Source organism: Coregonus lavaretus (genome assembly GCF_964263955.1).
Source record: "Coregonus lavaretus genome assembly, chromosome: 23".
NCBI lineage: Eukaryota > Metazoa > Chordata > Actinopteri > Salmoniformes > Salmonidae > Coregonus > Coregonus lavaretus.
In genome coordinates this window covers 26,648,904-26,669,346 of record NC_140010.1, presented here as the reverse complement: position 1 = coordinate 26,669,346, position 20,443 = coordinate 26,648,904, and the positions used below count along the sequence as shown (strand labels likewise).

At 41.9% G+C, this 20,443-nt stretch overlaps 1 protein-coding gene across 1 annotated transcript in view; it reads left to right on the top strand.

Annotated features, from left to right (window-relative positions):
* LOC311150468 (receptor-type tyrosine-protein phosphatase N2-like) overlaps positions 1-20,443 on the top strand; it is a gene marked incomplete at both ends in the record, with an annotated part of 137,999 nt that overhangs the window by 43,609 nt on the left and 73,947 nt on the right. The window contains 5 exons of the mRNA XM_084187967.1: positions 4,275-4,321; positions 4,876-5,049; positions 5,173-5,393; positions 6,876-6,962; positions 12,626-12,705. Of these exons, the coding sequence (XP_084044093.1) occupies positions 4,275-4,321; positions 4,876-5,049; positions 5,173-5,393; positions 6,876-6,962; positions 12,626-12,705 (609 nt within the window). The remainder of the gene's footprint in view (positions 1-4,274; positions 4,322-4,875; positions 5,050-5,172; positions 5,394-6,875; positions 6,963-12,625; positions 12,706-20,443) is intronic.

Genomic DNA, 20,443 nt, shown 5'->3' with positions numbered 1-20,443 from the left:
GAAGCCCTCCATCTGTAGTATTAGCCCAGAGATTTTACCAACACCTTTATATATTCATTGTCTTTCCATGCCAACTTCAGGGTGACTAGTTCATATTGACTGCTCTGTTGATTTGAAATGCGGTCAGACTTTGGCAAAAATAATCAGCTGAAAATATTCTCAAACCATACGTTGCACTTCACTTTCCAAAACGGTGAAGGGAAGAGTATACAGTTGAAGTCAGAAGTTTACATACAGCTTAGCCAAATACAGGCAGAGTTGAATATCTCTCTCTGTAGCAATCTGACAGTATTGATGATTGGAGAAAATGTTGTAGGTCCACCTACTGTCAAAGACAGGGAGTGGTGAAAAACCAAATTTGTTTATGTGTGTGCCATGCAATCCTTGTTTAATGTACAGTTGAAGTCGGAAGTTTACATACACCTTCGGCAAATACATTTAAACTCAGTTTTTCACAGTTCCTGACATTTAATCCTAGTAAAGGCTCTTGTCAACTCCCGTCTGGATTACTGCAACTCGCTGTTGGCTGGGCTCCCTGCCTGTGCCATTAAACCCCTACAACTCATCCAGAACGCTGCAGCCCGTCTGGTGTTCAACCTTCCCAAGTTCTCTCACGTCACCCCACTCCTCTGCACACTCCACTGGCTTCCAGTTGAAGCTCGCATCTGCTACAAGACCATGGTGCTTGCCTATGGAGCTGTGAGAGGAACGGCACCTCCTTACCTTCAGGCTCTGATCAGTCCCTACACCCAAACGAGGACATTGCGTTCTTCCACCTCTGGCCTGCTGGTCCCCATACATCTGCGGAAGCACAGTTCCCACTTAGCCCAGTCAAAACTGTTCGCTACTCTGGCACCCCAATGGTGGAACAAGCTCCCTCACGACGCCAGGACAGCGGAGTCACTGACCACCTTCCGGAGACACTTGAAACCCTACCTCTTTAAGGAATACCTGGGATAGTATAAAAGTAATCCTTCTACCCACCCCCACACCACCCCCACAAAATATATAAAATAATAATAATAATAATAATAATAATAATAATAAATAAAAATAAATTGTAAAGTGGTTGTCCCACTGGCTATCATAAGGTGAATGCACCAATTTGTAAGTCGCTCTGGATAAGAGCGTCTGCTAAATGACGTAAATGTAAATGTAAATGTAAAAATTCCCTGTCTTAAGTTAGTTAGGATCACCACTTTATTTTAAGAATGTGAAATGTCAGAATAATAGTAGAGAGAATGATTTATTTAAGCTTTTATTTATTTCATCACATTCCCAGTGGGTCAGAAGTTTGCATACACAATTAGTATTTGGTAGCATTGCCTTTAAATTGTGTAACTTGGGTCAAACGTTTCGGGTAGCCTTCCACAAGCTTCCCACAATAAGTTGGGTGAATTTTGGCCCATTCCTCCTGACAGAGCTGGTGTAACTGAGTCAGGTTTGTAGGCCTCCTTGCTCGCACACGCTTTTTCAGTTCTGCCACACATTTTCTATAGGATTGTGGTCAGGGCTTTGTGATGGCCACTCCAATACCTTGACTTTGTTGTCTTTAAGCCATTTTGCCACAATTTTGGAAGTATGCTTGGGGTCATTGTCCATTTGGAAGACCCATTTGCGACCAAGTTTTAACTTCCTGACTGATGTCTTGAGATGTTGCTTCAATACAGTGGGGAAAAAAAGTATTTAGTCAGCCACCAATTGTGCAAGTTCTCCCACTTAAAAAGATGAGAGAGGCCTGTAATTTTCATCATAGGTACACGTCAACTATGACAGACAAATTAAGAAAAAAATATCCAGAAATTCACACTGTAGGATTTTTAATGAATTTATTTGCAAATTATGGTGGAAAATAAGTATTTGGTCACCTACAAACAAGCAAGATTTCTGGCTCTCACAGACCTTTAACTTCTTCTTTAAGAGGCTCCTCTGTCCTCCACTCATTACCTGTATTAATAGCACCTGTTTGAACTTGTTATCAGTATAAAAGACACCTGTCCACAACCTCAAACAGTCACACTCCAAACTCCACTATGGCCAAGACCAAAGAGCTGTCAAAGGACACCAGAAACAAAATTGTAGACCTGCACCAGGCTGGGAAGACTGAATCTGCAATAGGTGAGCAGCTTGGTTTGAAGAAATCAACTGTGGGAGCAATTATTAGGAAATGGAATACATACAAGTCCACTGATAATCTCCCTCGATCTGGGGCTCCACGCAAGATCTCACCCCGTGGGGTCAAAATTATCACAAGAACGGTGAGCAAAAATCCCAGAACCACACAGGGGGACCTAGTGAATGACCTGCAGAGAGCTGGGACCAAAGTAACAAAGCCTACCATCAGTAACACACTACGCCGCCAGGGACTCAAATCCTGCAGTTCCAGACGTGTCCCCCTGCTAAAGCCAGTACATGTCCAGGCCCGTCTGAAGTTTGCTAGAGTGCATTTGGATGATCCAGAAGAGGATTGGGAGAATGTCATATGGTCAGATGAAACCAAAATAGAACTTTTTGGTAAAAACTCAACTCGTCGTGTTTGGAGGACAAAGAATGCTGAGTTGCATCCAAAGAACACCATACCTACTGTGAAGCATGGGGGTGTAAACATCATGCTTTGGGGCTGTTTTTCTGCAAAGGGACCAGGACGACTGATCCGTGTAAAGGAAAGAATGAATGGGGCCATGTATCGTGAGATTTTGAGTGAAAACCTCCTTCCATCAGCAAGGGCATTGAAGATGAAACGTGGCTGGGTCTTTCAGCATGACAATGATCCCAAACACACTGCCCGGGCAACGAAGGAGTGGCTTCGTAAGAAGCATTTCAAGGTCCTGGAGTGGCCTAGCCAGTCTCCAGATCTCAACCCCATAGAAAATCTTTGAGGGAGTTGAAAGTCCGTGTTGCCCAGCGACAGCCCCAAAACATCACTGCTCTAGAGGAGATCTGCATGGAGGAATGGCCCAAAATAGTGTGTGAAAACCTTGTGAAGACTTACAGAAAACGTTTGACCTGTGTCATTGCCAACAAAGGGTATATAACAAAGTATTGAGAAACTTTTGTTATTGACCAAATACTTATTTTCCACCATAATTTGCAAATAAATTCATAAAAAATCCTACAATGTGATTTTCTGGATTTTTTTTTCTTATTTTGTTTGTCATAGTTGACGTGTACCTATGATGAAAATTAAAGGCCTCTCTCATCTTTTTAAGTGGGAGAACTTGCACAATTGGTGGCTGACTAAATACTTTTTTCCCCCACTGTATATCCACATAATTTTCCTTCCTCATGATGCCATCTATTTTGTGAAGTGCACCAGTCCCTCCTGCAGCAAAGCACCCCCACAGCATGATGCTGCCACCCCCGTGCTTCACGGTTGGGATGGTGTTCTTCGGCTTGCAAGCCTTCCCCTTTTTCCTCCAAACATAACGATGGTCATCATGGCCAAACAGTTCTATTTTTGTTTGATCAGACCAGAGGACATTTCTCTATAAAGTACGATCTTTGTCCCCATGTGCAGTTGCAAACTGTAGTCTGGCATTTTTATGGCGGTTTTGGTGCAGTTGCTTCTTCCTGGCTGAGCGGCCTTTCAGGTTATGTCGATATAGGACTAGTTTTACTGTGGATATAGATACTTTTGTACCTGTTTCCTCCAGCATCTTCACAAGGTCCTTTGCTGTTGTTCTGGGATTGATTTGCACTTTTCGCACCAAATTACGTTCATCTCTAGGAGACAGAACGCGTCTCCTTCCTGAGCGGTATGACTGCTGCGTGGTCCCATGGTGTTTATACTTGCGTACTATTGTTTGTTTCTTGGCTGATTTCTTTTGATTTTCCCATGATGTCAAGCAAAGAGGCACTGCGTTTGAAGTTAGGCCTTGAAATACATCCACAGGTACATGACATCATTTTCTGGAATTTTACAAGCTGTTTAAAGGCACAGTCAACTTAGTGTATGTAAACTTCTGACCCACTGGAATTGTGATACAGTGAATTCTAAGTGAAATAATCTGTCTGTAAACAATTGTTGGAAAAATGACTTGTGTCATGCACAAAGTAGATGTCCTAACCGACTTGCCAAAACTATAGTTTGTTAACAAGACATTTGTGGAGTGGTTGAAAAACGAGTTTTAATGACTCCAACCTAAGTGTATGTAAACTTCCGACTTCAACTGTATCTGCATGGCTGTTATTTAAGATATGCACAGTCGGTTTGCTTTCTGCTTAATATTATTCTTGTTGTCAGTAAACCCTCAGTCTCTGTTATTTCCTGACAGAGCGACAAATGGAGGGAGACAGAGAGCCAGCAGACTCCAATGACAAGGTACCCCATTTTGATTCTTAAAGAGATAAATGGTTTGAAGAAAGTGGAAATGTCAAACGGAAAACTGACATTATAAACGGTGATATTATACCGTGTATGAATCATCCAGAAGAGCTGATTTTCAAAAGGACTTTGATGATAAATCTGCAATGTACTGTAGATAGTAAACCAATTAGTATACACAATTTAGAGAAGAAGTACGTTTTGAAAAACGAATTGAAAGTGTATTGACTTATCTTTTAACAGAGAAAGTTGATGCTGTCAGTTTGCATACCTATCTTTCAGACGGTTATTATTGGTTGTATCCTATCGCTTCCTGCGTTCCTAAACTTTGATGAGAGAAGCAAATTGCCTCCTCTTCCCTATCAAAACAGTTCCTTAATTCAGTACACATGGATTGTAAAAAAACATGTCTCATAATCAAGATGAGAAAAAGCCATAATGTAATTATGATTTGATTCATATTTGTTCTTTCTGTGCTTCCTGAGATCACCGTGACTGTTGTTGTTTGTGCTGTAGCTAGATCACCGTGACATTGTTCTGTGTTATTTCAGCCCCAGGATGCCGCCGGCTTATTTGGAAAGCTTCTGGCGTACCTGGATAAGAGTGAGTCCCCAGCCCAGAGACCCCAGGGAAATTCCCCTGGCAAGGCTGGTGTGGGTGCAAGGCTGGGCGAGGGCAGGCGTGTCGGTCTGGAGAATGTCCGCAGCAGGACCACTCAGGCAGAGGTGACGACCACATTAAACATAAGTAGGACCACAATGGATATGTTGTTAAATGTTTTAGTGTTATCCTCAATGATTTGAAATGCATTGTGTCCACATGTGCCGCTGAATTGTCACATAATCAAGGTGGCAGTGCAGAAGAAGTCAACCCACTCAATGGATGTGGAGGAGGTGGTTGCGGTGGAGGGCTGGATCCAGGCAGTGGAGCCACCTGCTGCCAAGGGGGTCTACCAGGAGCCCCATAAGAAGGAAGTGAACGTCCAGGAGCTGCAGCTAGATGTCAAAGCTGCTGTGGCTGCAAAGAAAACAACTGATGATGACTATGGCTATGTCATCACTGACACAGAGTGAGTAATACCTGTCATAAGTAATGAATGAGGCAACCACAGCTAATCAATCAAGGTTCTATGTTTGTGCAGAATTGCATTTAGTTTAGTACAATGGAATCTTTTTTAGGCCACGGCCAACTATGGTGAATTGACAGGTGTCAACATGTTGTATTGGGAAGTTAGATCAGTAGCAACCATTTGGATCCATTGGTACAGTTCTGTTTGTACTGTTTTGAATAAGCATAGCTGGAGTTGCTTTGAAACAAACCATTACAAATGGAAACAGAAATGTGTTTTAGATGCTAGACACCCAAAGGCCTACTGTGCCCCTGTCAGAGTCCTTTCTCATTCCACATTTTAACTCACTGTTGGGAAAGTAATTTACCATGACGTAAAAAAAAGAAGAAAAAAAAGGCTTTTGCTCACTCTGAATTTATTTCCCTATATTATTTTAAATGTTTCAATACTGGACTCATATTCATGCATGAACGTAAATAAATCATTCATTTATGTAGTATTGGCAATTGACAAAAAATTGTATTTACATTAATCAAGACCATACCCCGGTGTGGTATATCATATGCATGTGTAATAAACATCTCACATGCGTATCATTCAGTAGATGATGATTTGAAGGTCAAGTCCCTCTCCAGGGCACGGAACCCACAGCCCATCAGGCCACTAGGGACTGGAGCCCACGTCCATTATAATCAGGTCTGGAGTGCCTCCACTCTCCATAGGGGGCTAGGGCTAGGGAATATCAATGACTTTTCTCAATGTCTGTATTAGAATGTTTCTCCTTTTAAACTCCATACTCCCACTAGGACATTGAGGTTTACACTGAAATGTATGAGAAATGTATATCTCCCCCCGAGTCCACGGTCATCAGAGACACTGACTGTGTTTTAGAGGTAGGGTACATCATTAGCTGTGGCCAGGGCTGAACTGAGCCTCCGTGGAGCGGATGCACCATTACACCTCTGCACCATTTCATTTGCACCTCTCTGTCTGGCCTGAAGTCTAAGAGAGGGACTGTATCTCAAATTGCACCATTTTGCCTATAGTGCACTACCTTTGACCAGGGCTCTGGTCAAAAGTAGTGCACTATATAGGGAATAGGGTGCAATTTGAGGGAATATAGGAATGGGGTGACACAGTCAGAGCACACAGGTGATTCATCATGCCAGAGGAAACACCTACTCCCCCAGTTCTCACACCTCACCCCCACCCCATGTCCTCCCTCATCTCCCTATCTGGCCCTCCCTCCTCTTATTCGCCCTTACCCTCTCACCTCCCTGTCTTTGGCCTTCACTCCCTTCCCCCCTCCCACATCTCCCCCCCCCTCCCACCCTCCATCCCCCTGACCTCCGTGCCTCTCGCCCCTCTCATGTCCCCTCTCCTCTCTGAGTGTGACAGGAATGTCATGTGTGGGAGCTCTCACCCACACTTAACAGGCTAAGGTGACAACTCTGTTGATGAACTCTGTATTTTTCTCTCCAGCCAGCTACAGACTGATGAGGGACTCCACTTGATGGAGATTCTGGCACGGCGGGCCAAGCTGCAGATGACAGACTTCCTGGAGCTCTCGTACGTATGTTATTAATTATACAAAAATGTATAGGTTTTTCACACACTCAACAAAACAGAACAGAAACAACAAACACAGACTACACCACTCTTAGGTATTTAACCTTTTTATGTAATTATTCATTTTGACTGCATGCTTAAAAGAGACATGACTAGATTTTATTTTACTCAGGAAGCTTATACGGTGCGGTGCAGAATTTAAAATGTGTAGTACAGTAATACCTTGTAGCAGGTAGATAGGTACACATCCACTGATTAATGCAGACTGAAATGCAGGGTATTGCGTGGAGAGAGTTTATACAATATACTGTATAAAAATAGCTCAATGGATACAGTTATGCTTTAGGTGTCATGAGCACATGTCAAGACAAACGTTAACCGAGGGGCTTAAACACTTTTATTGCCAAAAATAAATCAAATAAAAATAATTATTAAACTGACAAACAGGTTGAAAGCTGAAGAAAGGCACCCTTACTGAGACACAAGATATCCAGTACACTGTCTTATTCTTATTCTGTAAACATTTGAGCTGGAGGTTGAAGATTTTAGACACATACACATTGTTGACTTGAGGCGCCATCTACAGGTAACTGCCAAAATAAAGGAAACACCAACATAAAGTGTCTTAATAAGGCGTTGGGCCACAATGAGCCAGAACAGCTTCAATGCTCCTTTGGCATAGATTCTACAAGTGTCTGGAACTCTATTGGAGGGATGCGACTCCATTCTTCTACAAGAAATTCCATAATTTGGTGTTTTGTTGATGGTGGTGGAAAACGCTGTCTCAGGAATATCCCATAAGTGTTCAATTGGGTTGAGATCTAGTGACTGAGACGGCCATGGCATATGGTTTACATGGTTTTCATGCTCATCAAACCATTCAGTGACCACTCAAGCCCTGTGGATGGGGGAATTGTCATGCTATGGGGCATAACCATGGTAGCTAAAATAATGGCCAAATGAATGGCCTGCCCAGCATTTTTATACATGACCCTAATCATGATGGGATGTTAATTTCTTAATTAACTCAGGAACTACACCTGTGTGGAAGCACCTGCTTTCATTACACTTTGTATCCATTCATTTTTTTCAAGTGTTTCCATTATTTTGGCAGTTACCTGGCTGCAATCATTATTAACGGGACTGAACTCTCCCTCTCTTCCTCCAAAATCGTTATGTTTTTCCCTGCAGGTATCTAACTTTGAACACACGCACGCACACACGAACACGCACACACACACACACACTTAGAATGCAATGAGGCTTTTAAAGCCATCCTCAACGAAATGAGAGTCTATAGTGACACACTGTGCTGGCCTGCGTGGTGGTCAGTGGCATCTCTTTCACATAGTCTAACCAAAAACAACTCTACACACATTTTACATACAAATGCACAGCTAGATATTGCACTGAAGCACATTATTTAAAGACTTTCAAAATAATATTAAAGAGGAAATATTATCCACATTCTTTGAAGACATGGTGCCATAACCTGTCACAAGTTCATTTCCCCAACCGTCATGCCCTTCACCCCACAAGTAAACACTGCTTTATGATGGGCCTCATTCCTACATTACTTATGTTCAAGTCTGACATTGTGGTCATTGTAATGCAGTCATTCATCAAGTGAACATACACTGCTATACTCAATAACCGTAGCAGTATGTATGCAAGAACAATTTACCGCCATAAATACAATGGTGATGTAATGTGCTGATGACAGGCACAAGAAAGAGAGTGTTGTATGGACTGGTAGGCCCCCTTTCTGTCTTTCTGACTACTAAGCTTGATTGTTGGCGGTACAGGTAGCGATTGGCCAACTCCGTATCATGTGACCCTGTGTATAAGGTTCTGAATGGCCCTTGTTTCTGAAGCACCTCACGGCGCTAGGGCGGCATACACTGCTCTGTATTCAGCCTTTCAGCCCATGGGTGGCCCTACAGGGCTGGGCTAATGTACCTTTTGTCTTTGTTCCTTTCTGGAGCTGAAAGGGCCTTGGTATGGGAGAGTGATGGATTGGGTGGGAGAGAGCCGGTGCCCTTTGTTAGAGCTCTGAGCCGGCCCAGCAGGGGGAGCAGCCTGGACAATTTGTCCAAGCCGCCACGCTTATTTGGGCTGTCCCGCTCCTTGCAGCTAACCGCTGCTGATCCTAGACCACCACCCCACCTAGGAGCCTGGGAGAATGGCCCTCCACATAATCAAATACTGGGCCCTCAATTCAGCCCAGCCAGCACGGCTCCTCTCACCCTTCATGTTGACTCATTTGTGCAAGCATGACTTGGTCCTGTAGGGCCTTGAAATTAGTGTCTATCATGTTTATCATATTGAAGGAAAATATGGATACAGGGTAATTCAATGTTAGTGTTATATGTAGTAACACAGTATGTTAGACGCTGTGGCCAAATGTTATACATACTTGAATCAATCATATATGGTTGTGTTATTTAGTGGGATCGATTGGACGATATAGTCTGAATCGTCTCAGAATGTCTTGAATTGATCATGTCAGGCACGGCGGTTGAAAACAGAAACGTTGGTTTTGATGTGTCAATGTGGGTGGTTTGCTACAGAACCCTGTAGCATTAGTTCACTCTGAATAATAGTTATTGTGCAACCGTTACCGACTGTAGTCAGACTCCAATTTGATGTGGGTGACGTAATGTCTGACTTCATATGCTGCTCATTTCAAAGTATAACCACTAGGTGGGGAGATGCACCTTCGCTGGTTGCTTGTAATGCAGTCTATGTAATACTGAATAGAAAAGACAAATGTATTTTCACTGTAGAATCACAAAACAAAAGATTATGACAGTTGATGCATAATGACAGTTCAACATTTTGGGGTGGATACTTGATGTACCAGCCAGTCAAAAATAATGATTATATATTTGTTCTAACATACTTAAAGGGAGTGTTTCGTTAGGACATGGGAGTAATACTCTGCTCAAGAAAAGCATGCGCTTCAGCTTGAAAATCACAAGTACATTTTTTACTTTTGCTGTAGTATTGTATTTTGAAAAATCTTCATTAGGTGGCGGTGGCGTAGGTCAGAGGCATCATGCCCATATGGGACACAAGGGCACGTGCCCCCTCAGATTTGTCCTGTTTTTTTTTTTCTTTTTCAGATGTTAAATTAATGACTAAACTTCAGCAGTATTTTACGGAGGGTGCTCACTGACTGGACCCACCCCCCTCCTCCTATTGTCCCTAGTAAGTCGTTCCTTCCAAGGTGCACCAGAGAGCAAAGATATGAGTGTAGAGTGATACACACAGCATTTGATTTGAATTTAGCTGCCGGTGATGGACAGGACATGCAGGTGGTACTGTATGTTTCTAAATGAATTTGATCAATCTAAGTAGCCTATTGATAAAGCAAAAATGTTTTGTTGTTTCTCTGTAATACTAGCCACCTAGCAATTTTATAAAGGTGGCTTTAGCTAGCCAGCTAGATAGATTCCCAATCTCCCAACCTCATAACTAGTTCCTAAGCCATTTCAGGCTATCAGTCAATTTAGAGTAACTTGTCTAACTATCTTAGCTGGCAAGCCTGCTGGCAAGGTTGCTAGACTTTAGAAAAGCGAGCAATTACTATATGTACTGAATAAGACTCACATTCATTTCCATCTTTTACCCAGATTTTAGCAGAGATACAGAGAAACATATTTAGTTTTATTTAAAAAAAGAACCACCAGTCAGGAGGATACAGACAGTTCAAAAGGTATGATTAGATATGCAGAAAAATACTTGGTTTGAATGTAATCTGGCACCTTATGATAATATCATGATATTTGTGTATTAATTATGATGCCATGATATGTGCCTGTATTGATGATGTGTGTTATGATCCCATGTACTGTGTTGTAATTTGGATGTAATATCCTGTGCATGTTAGTGCAGTATATTGAGATGTGTTTTTTACAACAGTTAGAATGACACCCTCATTAAAATGACAATTGAACAGGAAAAGAGGTATGCTTAGATAACCTATGCAGAAAAATGTACATATTTTTTAAATAGAATTAGCCATAATTATTATGGCTCTAGATTTCAGGAAAAAGCTGTTTCAGGTGTTTGAGAAATTCAAAATTCTCCAACCACCTCCCTCAATCCTCACGTACTTTGTGTCCCCTCTAAAATAATGGGTGCATGGCGCTCCTGGCGTAGGTCAGGAAACATATCAATGTATTTTAAAGTCACAGTGAGTGATGTTCCTTTTCAACTGCTAATAGATCGCTATGGCAGGTTGATCGAACTCTTAATAGATGTGAAAAACCTTTACGGGGGTGAATATCCTTTACGGGGGTGAATATCATAGAATGGTTGAAAGGCTGGCTGCTAGTTGAGGTTATCCTCCACACATTGCTAGAGACCTTAACCTCCTGGCTGGATACATTCTTTGACTTCAACATATAGTACAGCAAAACACTTTCTGTTCAATAGGTTGCCAAAAATAAAATGTACTGCATTTTATGTTCAATAGGTTGCCATAACCTGGTTTTATTCTGGATGGTTCACCCTCCTTCATCACCTTTAGCCCTTTTCAGCTCAATATATGTTTTTACAGCCTGAAAAGTAACTGTCCAGTGTCCACCCTAGATTTGCTCTTTGGAAATACATTGTGAGGGGAAAATAATATCTGTACACAATAATATCTGTACATTTCACCTCATCCTAGACCAAAACCCCCCTTGTAATTTGTTGTTTGTAAAACACTCAGAGGCACATTGAGATTCAAGAGGTATCTTGCGGAAATGGCTCCTGTGGCTACAGGGATTCTAACAGCCTATGGGTTAGCCAGAGGTAAAATACTATTCAAGCTCTGTGTGTGTATGGCTCTGATTTAACCCTATCAGTCCTGGGACCCCAGCAAAAATGGGCTTTTCATTCATCTGACGTTTATTAATCTGCATATCCAGCCCTTACATTTAGCCTCACACTGAAGTGTTTTACAATTTTATTTTCAGGACAATCAGGGCTACAAGTACAGTACAAAACGATTTGACATAAACAGCTGCATTCATGAGTTTTATTGACAGATGTCAATAAAATAATAAGGTCTGCCAAAGCAAAAATCTGATAAAAAATGAATTTAGATGAATGCTGTAAGTACAGAAATGTTTTTCTTAGTGGGAAATTAATATCCAACTAGTCAGTGACAACTGTGTGGAGTTTGGAGTTTGTGATAACAACTATGTCAGCTTATACCAGTATTATAGACACAATGTCCTGGGATTTCCTATGATCTTCTATGTAGAAGAACCCCTTACCTTCTAACGACTCTTGTGTACCTTGAGAGCATCATAGTTTGTGTTCGTGGGAGTCTCAGCTTTTAATAGTTAGCAGCTCAAACCATTTTGCCTCTACAGACGTTTTTGTAAACAGACGCGGCCCTGGGCCCCTTCGGGATCCGCCCTTGCCTCACAAACAGCGCTCTAGCTCAGCCCCCGTTCATCACACAGAAGTCTGTAGCTCAAACACACAATGTTTAAAAGGGGTTAGAAGACTCATTGGGTTAATGACCTGGTCTGTTTTTTCTAAGGCAAGAGGGCAGAAAAGCAATGCTTTACCGCCATGTAAAAAATCGATTTCTCGTTGATCGCGTTTGGAGTGTCTCATCTCACTGTGTGTGTGTGTGTGTGTGTGTGTGTGTGTGTGTTTTATAGAGTGGTGGGCCCAGCTGTGACCTTCAGAGTACGACCTAACGCCCATAATGTCAGCACTGCAGATGTGGCCAACGTAGCAGGTAGGTCGGAGCTGCTCTGATAGCTAAATGTGATATATATATATATATATATATATATATATATATATATATATATATATATATATATATATATCTTTGCAAAAAAAGCTATCTCTTGTGCTTTAGTGGAGCATGTTGGAACTGAAATTGACATTTTAGCTTTTTCAAATATCCAAGATTTTGTTGTTTACTCTCAGAGAACTGGTCCACAGTTTTTATAGGTTCATACTGAAACTCCCTGTACAGACCCCTGATAATGGAGATGTGCTGTTGGGAGAAAGAGTCAAGTCTAAGTGACATACGTAAGCGTTATTAGGAAGCCTCCCTTGCATCAATCACACCCTTCTCTGGTGAATGAAATACAGATATGCATTGTCAAAGAACCCCCAAGGAAAGGAGAGAATAGCTGTATTTGAGCTGTATATGGTTAGTATTACTGACAAACATACAAGGCTGCTTCAACAGTTATGAGAAAATATCTATATTAATATAAGAAGATAATGTTTTCCCACTGTATTAAAAAATATATCAGATTTTGCCATTATTATTTGCCATTAAAGAGATTTAAGCACTTACAAAGTGTAGCATATTGTACGAATTGGAATTTGTAACATATCATACCAAGGGCAAAATGTGGTGTAGATATTGCGGGGGACGAACAGTAGATGGAGGGGGGGTCTGGGGGATCCACCCCCAAAAGAGTTTTTGACATTTTAGAACGCATTTCCAGCAATTCTACACAGTTTGACTTATTATGCATCTCTTGAGGGGTATTTTGAGGGGAAAACACAGTGTAAGTGGAAGCCCCCCCCCCACACACACACCATTAAAAAAAAAACATTATTCGTTTTTTGGGAAAACAGATTTGTGGGGGAAAACAGCGAACTTCCTGCATTTCAACACATTTTTCCATGGGGCAGAGAGAAAAATGTGCGGTTTTATAATGCATTTTTGTCATGAGGCTAAGAGAACATTTTGCAGTTTTAAAGCTAATTTCCTGCAATTCTACACGTTTTGCCATGGGGCAGAGATAAATGTTTGCAGTTTTAAAGCTAATTTCCAGCTACTCTACACATTTTGACATGACGCTGAGAGAAATGTTGCAGTTTTAAAGTAACTGTCCAGTGAAAATGTCACTTTTAAAAGTTAATATTCTGTTAACTCATACCCAAATAATGTTGTTGACTCATCCTTTACTGGTATTTGTGGACAAAGCATAAATTGGAGAAAAAACTCCACTTCAAACTTGTATCTCAAACAGACCATTTAAAAAATGCTTGCTATTTCATCATAGAGGATAATGTCTGGACAATCAGTGGTCTATTCGCATGAATATTTTTTATGACCGTATACGCCCACACCATTCTGCTTTTGGAGTACGCCCACACCATTCCAACACAGAAAAGCTGCTTTTTAACATACTTAATGACCATTTTTGGTAATTGTATTTCATAGAAATCTGGAAACACTAGACAGTTACTTTAAAGGTTGACTTTGGGCAAAAATGCAAAAATAACGGCATTAAACTGTATAACTGATCAATGCACCATCATACCAGGTCATTTAATGCTTAAAAACATTTATGAATAAGATATCTGGCTATAGAAGTGCCATTTCTTACCGATCTCAGCTTCAGTCCAAAAACAAATCCTGTGAAATGACATCAACACATACTGGAGGAGTTCCTGCTAGCTACAAGTGGCTAGCTTAGCTAACAAACTAGTTACGTGGGTTGTGGAATGCATGACCAGAATGACATATTGATGAACCACAAAAGGCACACCCCATTTCTGTTAGAAAATTGAGGAGTTAGACCATTTTTTGTGCCTAAAGTCAACCGTTAAAGCTAATTTCCTCCAATTCTACACATTTTGCCATTGCCTATGACGTGTTCTTATGCTATCGGGAGGTCGGGGGCACCCTTTTATTTATTTATTTATAAGACATTATTGGGGAGACGAATCGACCTGTTCTGATTATTGGGGGGATCCCCGTGGCAATGTATCATACGAATTGCAGGACACACACACACAGGGAAATTGGCTCTGTCAAAGTAAGTTTTAGCTTACTTGAATAGCTAAATCTTGTTTTATTCCCTTTGTCTATTGATGACAGTTTTGATAATTGAACTCCACACTCTTGATGATGTGATTGTGTAATGGCTACCCCCGTCCTGTTTCACAAGTGCTATTGTTTGTGTTCGTGTCCTCGTTTCTCGTTTCCAGCCCTGGACTAACTTGTTTTGCGAGGTCATGGATGAGCCTTTATTGGTATTAATGCAGTTGACAGAACCGCACTTGAAATGAAATACGGCTGCCTCTTAACTTAAGTGCAGTGGTGTGGGTGTGCTGCTGTCATTTGTCATATTCAACAAGAGTATCGGCAGAGATTATTTCAATAGCCCCAGTTGATGTGGTTTTTCTGAGACATTAAACATTACAATGCTATTGTAATGGCATCGTTTTATCATAATTTTACAGTTTCTTCCAGACGCATTGGAGAAATCTGTTTGCCCATCTTTTAAGCAGTTGGAGACAAAACTTAAATGATTCAATTTTAATCATCTTCGCATTATTTAATTTAAATGACACTGTAAGAGATTTCAATATGACCTCATAGGCTACCATAAATAAGATATGTTTTTAGTGTTATAATACCATTATAAAAAGATACATAAGTTTCACTTAAAATGTTTTGGTCTGTGTCCCAAATGGCACCCTATTCCCTATACAGCGCCCTATTCCCTATTCCCATTCCCTATTTCTGACCAGGGCCCTGGGATGCAGCCTTGGACTGGCTGGACACTGGACAAAGGAGTCAGTGTTACCTCCTAGAACATTATCATTCTTCTGCTCCATGTGAACAATACTAGATCGATAAAGAGCCAGCCTCCTGGGCCTCCCGGGCCAGAGTGGAGGAGGGTGGAGGAGGGTGCTGGTTGTCTGACAAAGAGGTGCAGCAGCATGGCCCTGGCTGTGTCTCAAATTGCACCCTATTCTCTATATATCTAGTGGACTACTTTTGACCAGGGCCCATATGGCTCAGGTCCAAAGTGGTGCACTATATAGGGAATAGGGTACAATTTGGGACTCATACCTGTATTGCCCTGGCCTGCCCTGTATTGCCCTGGCCTGCTGAGTAAAGAATCCTGGAGTGGAGCTTGTGGAGCTCCTGTCACGCATACCCGGCAATTGTTAGGAACCCAGGGCCAGGAAAAGGCTATTGTCAGGGGGGGGGGTTGTCAAGATGGTGGGCAGTGGGGTGGTGACCCTCATTGTCAGGCCTATTCATGCACGCTGTGGAGCCGTGGAGTGGCAGGCCCAAAGGCCACTTCCAGTGGTGCGTCTCGGCCGTGAGAACCAGGCTCTTCAATTGGCCTGAGGTCAGGGTCAGGCCAGCCGGCCGCGCAATTAGCACATTAAGCAAGGTCCCCAATAAAGTCCACAATAGAATGCATAAATGTGTTGTCTACAAACTGTATCCACTTGAAATGTTATTTAGTCAAATATATTTTTAATGCCCCAACTGGTTTGACTGAATGTGTATTATTAACCATTAAACTGACCCCCCTGTGTTTTCTATGAAGAGGAGAAAATGCATTGTCTTCCCTGACAATAGCTAGTTACTCATTCCGTCTTGCTGAGTGTAATATCTGAGGTTTGATTTGTGTCTTGACATGGAAATAATTCTGTGTCACAGAGGTCACAAACAGTTCAATAAATTATGAAGGTGGTTTTCCCTCGCAAAGTGGTATCGGTGAATGGCTGAGTTTGTATGTTTATTGATACACTTTTTGAAAAGCAGGGAAATTGTGATCATAAGGTCAAACCAGTTTTTCTTCTGTCAGTTCTTCACTTATGCAGACAGCTCTTTAGAGCAGTGTTGTTTTGGGCAGTGGCATTCAACCAGAGTAAACACTAAACAGTAAATCCAACACTTTTTTTTTGTTGGGCAATATTTACTTTAAAACGTATTCCTATTCACTCCCATTCACTCCCTGTATCTGGTAGTCCTAACCTTGATGGCCTTGAATATACTATGAACCATAAGTCATTTCTGATCACTGGTTAATACATGTGGCACTCAGGAGTTGAAATGAGACCCCAATTCCTCTGATCATTACAAAGACCATTGGTTGTATTTGTTCTCTCTCTTTTCTTCTCTTTTTGCGGTTGAGTGGTTTAGCATAGATCTCATAAAGCTGACAGCTCTGACCTTTACTCCAGCTTAACACATGTCAAATCTAATTACCTGGCTCTTTAGGAAAAAGTAATGTGATTTATCTACCTAACTTCTCTTCTCCCTGATGTGGAGAAAGCCTTCAACCTCTGGTTGGCTCAGTCTTAGGGCTTAGCTTTTAGGGCACTCACTTATCCTAAGTGTGTGTATGCTGCTGCAGAGAGAAAGGGAATAAATACTATGTGTACCTGTTTAACGTGATTTATTGTCATCCATGTGACTCTGTATATGTGCATGATGTTGATGTGCAACGTGAAATTTGTGACATTGTATTACAAATATTGTGGTAATGATGCTTCTCTATGGTTTTCATTATCATCAGCTTGATCTTTTTGCATTATCTGATAGAAGTCACGTGCCTAGTGCCTACCGGAAAAGTACCAAATAACATTGCACTTTGTCATCTTCCTGGATCTCCATATGCTTGTCTATTTTAACACCTTTTCCAGCTCCGTACTACTCCCCCCCAAGCCGGCTGATCCTTGGTGCCCTTTCACATAATCATCATCAGTAGCCGCTGAGTCCCAAATCAAATCCAAATCAAATTTTATTTGTCACATGCTTCGTAAACAACAGGTGTAGACTAACAGTGAAATGCTTACTTACGGACCCTTCCCAACAATGCAGAGAGAAACATATAGAAAAAATATAGAAGCATAATAACACAAGGAATAAATACACAATGAGTAATGATAACTTGGCTATATACACGGGATACCAGTACTGAGTCGATGTGAAGGGGTATGAGGTAATTGAGGTAGATATGTACATATAAGTAGGAGTAAAGTGACTAGGAACAGGATAGATAATAACCAGTAGCAGCAGCATGCAAAAGGGGGTCAAAAGTAGCGCACTATATGGGGAATTGGGTGCCATTTGGGATATACCCTGACTTTGTCATCAGCACTTTCTGCTTGGATTCACTCCTTTAATTGTCTCCATTGATTTCCTGTGTGATTGCATTGGACACAAGTTTCCCCAATGGGACTATGGGCCCACTTAAGCCATACAGGAGCCACCAGATCCATAGAAGTTAACTTCATTTAGTTTGCCTGTTGATCAATTCTCATCTCATGCTGAAGGATAATCATTTCTGGATTTTCTCTAGCTAGTAGCTAATACCAACCTGTTGGCCAAAATGTGCTCAAAATCAAATTGGGGGAAAATTAAATGACTAAAAATGGGTTTTCTGTTGTTTATTAATGTAATTTGTTGTGACACAGGTTGGTGCGTTATCTCTATTGTCTATCGGCGTATGCGTGGTGGTTGTGTTTTGTGATTTCTGAGAAATCCCTACAAGTGAGACCTCGATCTTTTGTGTTCACCGCAGTTCAGAGTTACTTGTGGTTATTTTGGTCTGACTTCAGGGAGAGCTCCTCCAGAGCTTTGGGAGCATCTGTGAGTCCTGCTGTGAAGAGGGTGGATCATCACAGGTGTTGTGTGGAAGCTGAGTTTGTTTAGCAGCAGTGGCAGCGTGGCCGTCATGGTCCTCAGCCAGCCCTCTCTGGGCAGGCCTCTCAGGGTCCCACTCTTACAGCTGGCAGCTCTACTCTGGCTGCATCCCAAATGACACCCTATTCCCTATACAGTGCACTACTTTTGACCAGGGCACATAGGGCTATGGTTAAAAGAATTGCACTATGTAGGGAATAGGGTGCCATTTGGGATGCAGCCTCTGTGTTGGCCCTGCTCCTGGAACTCCAGCTTCAGCTCAGGTTCCATGCCTGCTACAGATGGCACCCTATTTCCCTATATAGTGCACCACTTTTGACCAAGGCTCTGGTCAAAAGTAGTGCACTATAAATGGAATAGGGTCCCATTTGTGCTGCAGCACACCTACAGATGGCTTGACTGACTGAAGCTCTCTATGCTGGCTCTGCTGCCTGGCTCCACACTTGCAGCACTCTTGCATCATTCCAGGGCAGGCAAGGGACTGGCTGGCTTGGAGAGGGAGAGGGAGAGAGAGAGGGAGAGGGAGAGGGAGAGGGAGAGGGAAAGCTTCTGTGTCGCTGCGGTCTGTTTCTCTGTGCGAAAAATGCAGTATGTGTGGGATGTGTGAATGAATGCTCTAAGCTTGGGTGTAGGCCTAGTTCACGTAATAAAGATGATGACATGACATAACACAACATATAGGGCAGAAATGCCTTCTTGAACATGTACCTTAATTACAAACTTGTATGGGATCCGTAAATATGAATTAAAATGTTAAATTATGAGCCTAGTTTAGCCAAGGAGAAAGCACTGAGCTATATAGGGAGAAAGACAGGATCCTTCCTGGCTAGCTGTGATTGGCTGAGATAATGGAGGGGTTGACCATGCTGACTGTTGGCCATGTGTTTTTTGTGAATTCTTAAAGAGATGGGTGGGTCTATGGTAGACAATGTTGAATGGGCGTGAACAAAGAAGAGCTCTCTAGCACTCAACAAATCGTTGAAGGGCATTTTCTCCTACTTGTATCCTAAGTGTGATAACAAGTTTATCAACTTTTAAAGCAGCGTAACTTTCCCATGCTTCCTCCAATCACGAGCTCTGAATCTGATCAAAAAAATAATTTCAAAAAGGATTTCAGATTTTTCGACATAAGCCCTGTTGGGACTGGCAGTCACATTTACCATTCCATCACTATCGCTATTTTCTTACTGTAGGATGGATAAAACCCCCAGCTGATTGAGACCCTCTTCATGTCAGCCATGACAGAGTCTTCTCTCTGTGTAATAAAGCCACGTTCTTCCAAACTTATTAGTCTGGCTTCTATCTCTCTCTCTCTCTCTCTCTCTCTCTCTCTCTCTCTCTCTCTCTCTCTCTCTCTCTCTCTCTCTCTCTCTCTCTCTCTCTCTCTCTCTCTCTCTCTCTCTCTCTCTCTCTCTCTCTCTCTCTCTCTCTCTCTCTCTCTCTCTCTCTCTCTCTCTCTCTCTCTGCAGTGAAGAATGTTATTAAAGGCTAATAAAATGCTCCTGTTGTTCGCTCACCTTTGGTGGCCTGAGTACAGATGTAGGATCTTAATTTGATCACTATTTTGATGCTTAGAATCGCTAACTTGGAGTGTATTCAAGATTTAAAAGGCTTGTAAAGGCTTCTAAAGTTTGTAATTTTCACTTGAAAATGTCAGACTTGATTTGCCCTAACGAAATAATGTATCAACCCCTACAAAAAAATTCCATGAATTATAATCCACATAAAAATGCACATTTCCTGTTGCTGCAGGATTATTTTCCTGCTTTAGGCAGTATCCAGCTTCTCTTAGTGGGCTCTGAGATCCCTGATGAGAACAGAAGCAGACAGCTGAATTGATTGGCCCACTTCAGCGTATGGACCTTGATTACAGCCGCATTCAAGTGCTGTTCTGTTCTCTACATCACCTTCTCCTCTTCTCGGAGCAGAGAGGGGAGAGGAGAGGAGAGCAAAGCAGAGTGACTCACTAGGAATAGGCTGTCTGCCTGCCTGCTGCAAATAGCCAGCTAGCTGTGTTCGCCTCGAAAAACCTTGAAATAGTCAAGAT